This window comes from Polistes canadensis, unplaced genomic scaffold (genome assembly GCF_001313835.1).
Source record: "Polistes canadensis isolate GaletaPanama2010 unplaced genomic scaffold, ASM131383v1 scaffold_39, whole genome shotgun sequence".
NCBI lineage: Eukaryota > Metazoa > Arthropoda > Insecta > Hymenoptera > Vespidae > Polistes > Polistes canadensis.
In genome coordinates, this window is record NW_014569586.1 from 1,019,271 (window position 1) to 1,022,252 (window position 2,982).

At 27.8% G+C, this 2,982-nt stretch overlaps 1 protein-coding gene across 1 annotated transcript; it reads left to right on the plus strand.

Moving 5' to 3' along the window:
• The first annotated feature begins 6 nt into the window (after nt 1–6).
• On the plus strand, nt 7–1,680 carry LOC106784701 (platelet glycoprotein V-like). The gene has a single exon (XM_014744518.1). The coding sequence runs from the start codon at nt 228–230 to the stop codon at nt 1,308–1,310; it is 1,083 nt and encodes a 360-aa protein (XP_014600004.1). The 5' UTR covers nt 7–227; the 3' UTR covers nt 1,311–1,680.
• Nucleotides 1,681–2,982: the final 1,302 nt, after the last annotated feature.

Below are 2,982 nucleotides of genomic sequence, written 5' to 3' on the forward strand. Positions count from 1 at the left end.
ACGATTAGCATAAAAGTTAAATCATGGTCAGATTTGAAGGTATAGACTCCGTAGCTTGTTAATTAATTGCAATTCGGTTTAATTCAATTTAATTGTAACATAATTTATATTGCAATATGTATTATTGTGTCGTAAAAATTGTCTGAAATTATAAAGTTTTATTCTAAACCTAATATTTTATATGTTGTTTAATAAATAAACTTCTTATTTTCTTAAAAAAAAATAAAATGATATTTTACCAGATCGATTGTAAAGATATGGGAGGATGGAATAACTTTAATTTCACAAGCAACCAATCCGAAAAGATACTCAATACGCTGGAGTTTATACATTGCGAATTACCAAGCATAACTACATTACAAAATGTGGTGAAAACACTAGGAGTAGAAGAAACAAATACACTGATCTTTCAATCTTTTAAAGACCTTGGCGATACACTAAAAAGAGAGCATCTTCAAGAATTTTCAAATATAACAAAATTAGTTTTACTCCGAAACGGTTTAACAAATATTCCATATGATTTGTTTTCGGATTTATTCAAATTGGAGTACCTTGATATATCTGAAAATAATATTATACTACCAAAAAATATTTTCGAAAAAACAAAGAATCTTAAGCGACTGGAATTATATGGAAATAACATAAAAGAATTCGTCCCTGGATTATTTTCTGATTTACTGTATCTAGAGTATCTAGATCTAATGGGAAATTTATTAGTAGAACTCGATGCCGAAGTATTTAACGATCTAATATCATTAAAAAATTTGAACCTAGGAGTAAATATGTTAAAAACGTTACCGCAATCAATTTTTCGTAAATTAAAGAGGTTGGAAATAATTGATTTGTCTTTTAATAATTTAATCTCTATTCCATCAAAACTGTTTGATCAAAATCAAAAATTGCGACTGGTAGCACTTCATAGTAATAACGTACCTAAAATAAAACTGCCCGAAAAATTTTTGTCGAATTTAGAAAAACTAGAAGAAGTCATTTTGAGCAATAATAGAATCGAAAATCTAACAGAAAGTCTTTTCTGGGGTTCATCATCATTAAAATATATCCATCTGAATGAGAATTTTCTTAAAACTTTACCCCAAAATATCTTTAGAGGTTTACAAAATGTTGAGCTACTCTTAATAAATAACAATCTAATTGAAACTCTTCCTGAGGGAATTTTTAAAGATTTGGGAAAATTAAAACTACTCGACTTGTCCAAGAATCATATTGTTTCTATATCAAGGTACATTATTATGCAATTTATGGAAGATTTATTTGTTATYTAWTTTTTTTCTAATATGAATATTTTGTAGAAATATGTTTGAAGGTTTGACATCTTTGACTGAACTCAACATGGAAAGAAATCATTTGAAACATATCGAACATGCGGCTTTATCAACCATTAGAAATCTAACAATTGCTAGGTTCTCTCATAATGAGCTACAGTTTAACTATGCACGTAAAAATCAGTCTCCTTTTTTTTATAATTTTCTTCTCAAAGAATTGCATTTATCGTATAATGACATACAACATTTCTTTTCCCATTTCTCGATAAATAAATTCTACTTAACATTATTAGATTTGAGTCACAACAACATAAATACCATATCGGTAATTATCATATTTTATTATTCAAACATATATTCAAGTATTATTATTTTAATTAATCAAAGTGATTTAATCAAAAAAAGAAATAATTATTTTGACTTTAATAATAGTTTTAATTCGGCTTTATTTTTTTTTTCTTCAACAGGCGAGAAAATTCATTTTTTCATCAGACAAAATTACAGTTGATCTGAGATATAATAATATAAGTAACATTTTGCTAAAAGATATCGAGAGCATGGCAAGTCATCAAACGGAGAAACGTGACGTTGTCATCCTCGTGCAACATAATTCGTTATTATGTGATTGTAACTTGTATTATCTCTTGCGTTATTGTAACAATGGTATGCCTACTACTGTTTATAATTACATTGATATAAGTGTWAAAAATKTAAAGTGTGTHCACACTAATGGAACGGAAGGGCCAGAACTTAATSAACTGAATTATACCACCTATGAATGTCCTGAACACGACTACTTTGATATTGCAGAGAATTGTCAATTTGGTTGTACTTGTAGTATGAGACCATATGACACAACTCGAATTYTAGATTGTTCAAACAGAAATATGTCTGTATTCTTAATCGACAYRRCAAAAGTAAATTTTGTRGGAAAGTATCCTTTAATATTAAATCTCACYGGGAATGTKTTAACGGAGATACCATCAMTTGAAGMTTYAAAACMAATAAACRTAACAGGTTTATTGTTATCTAATAACAATATTTCTCAGATAACGGTCGAGAAATTACCAAAAAATCTCACAGTGAGTTATTTTTTATTCTATTATTTTTTCTATCTGTCAATAGAGATACTCAACAATTTTTTCTGTGTTCTTCTGTTTTTTTTTAGTTATTAGAATTGCATAATAATAATATATCAAAATTCGATATACCCGTAATGAGCTACTTGTTTTTAAGGTCTTTCAAAAAATTAACTTTAAGTGGTAATCCAATAACATGTAGTTGTGATGCTGTAAATTTATTTGAATACGTAAAAGTAATGCGATTGCTTTATAAGGATCTAGATAATTTAAAATGTAAAGACCTGGATCTTCCTTTGTACAACATTACCAATGAACAGTTGTGTCCAACCGTTACTCCACCTCTAGAACTGAACTAACGAGTGGAATTGAATGAAACGAACACAGAGTTCTCGGCAGATTTCTAAARAATGTAATATTATAAGTATAGTGATCTTTAAGAGAGATCATTTCTTCTCATTGCAAACATGATTATATTGTTTTAGAAAACATACTAAAACAATATAAATCGGTGAGTGTTAAATATTGTCATGTTTCTTATTGATAAAATCAGGTAAAAAAAATTTGTAGAGAGAATGACAATTCTGTAACATCTCTTAAATTTTACTATGCTGTAATAA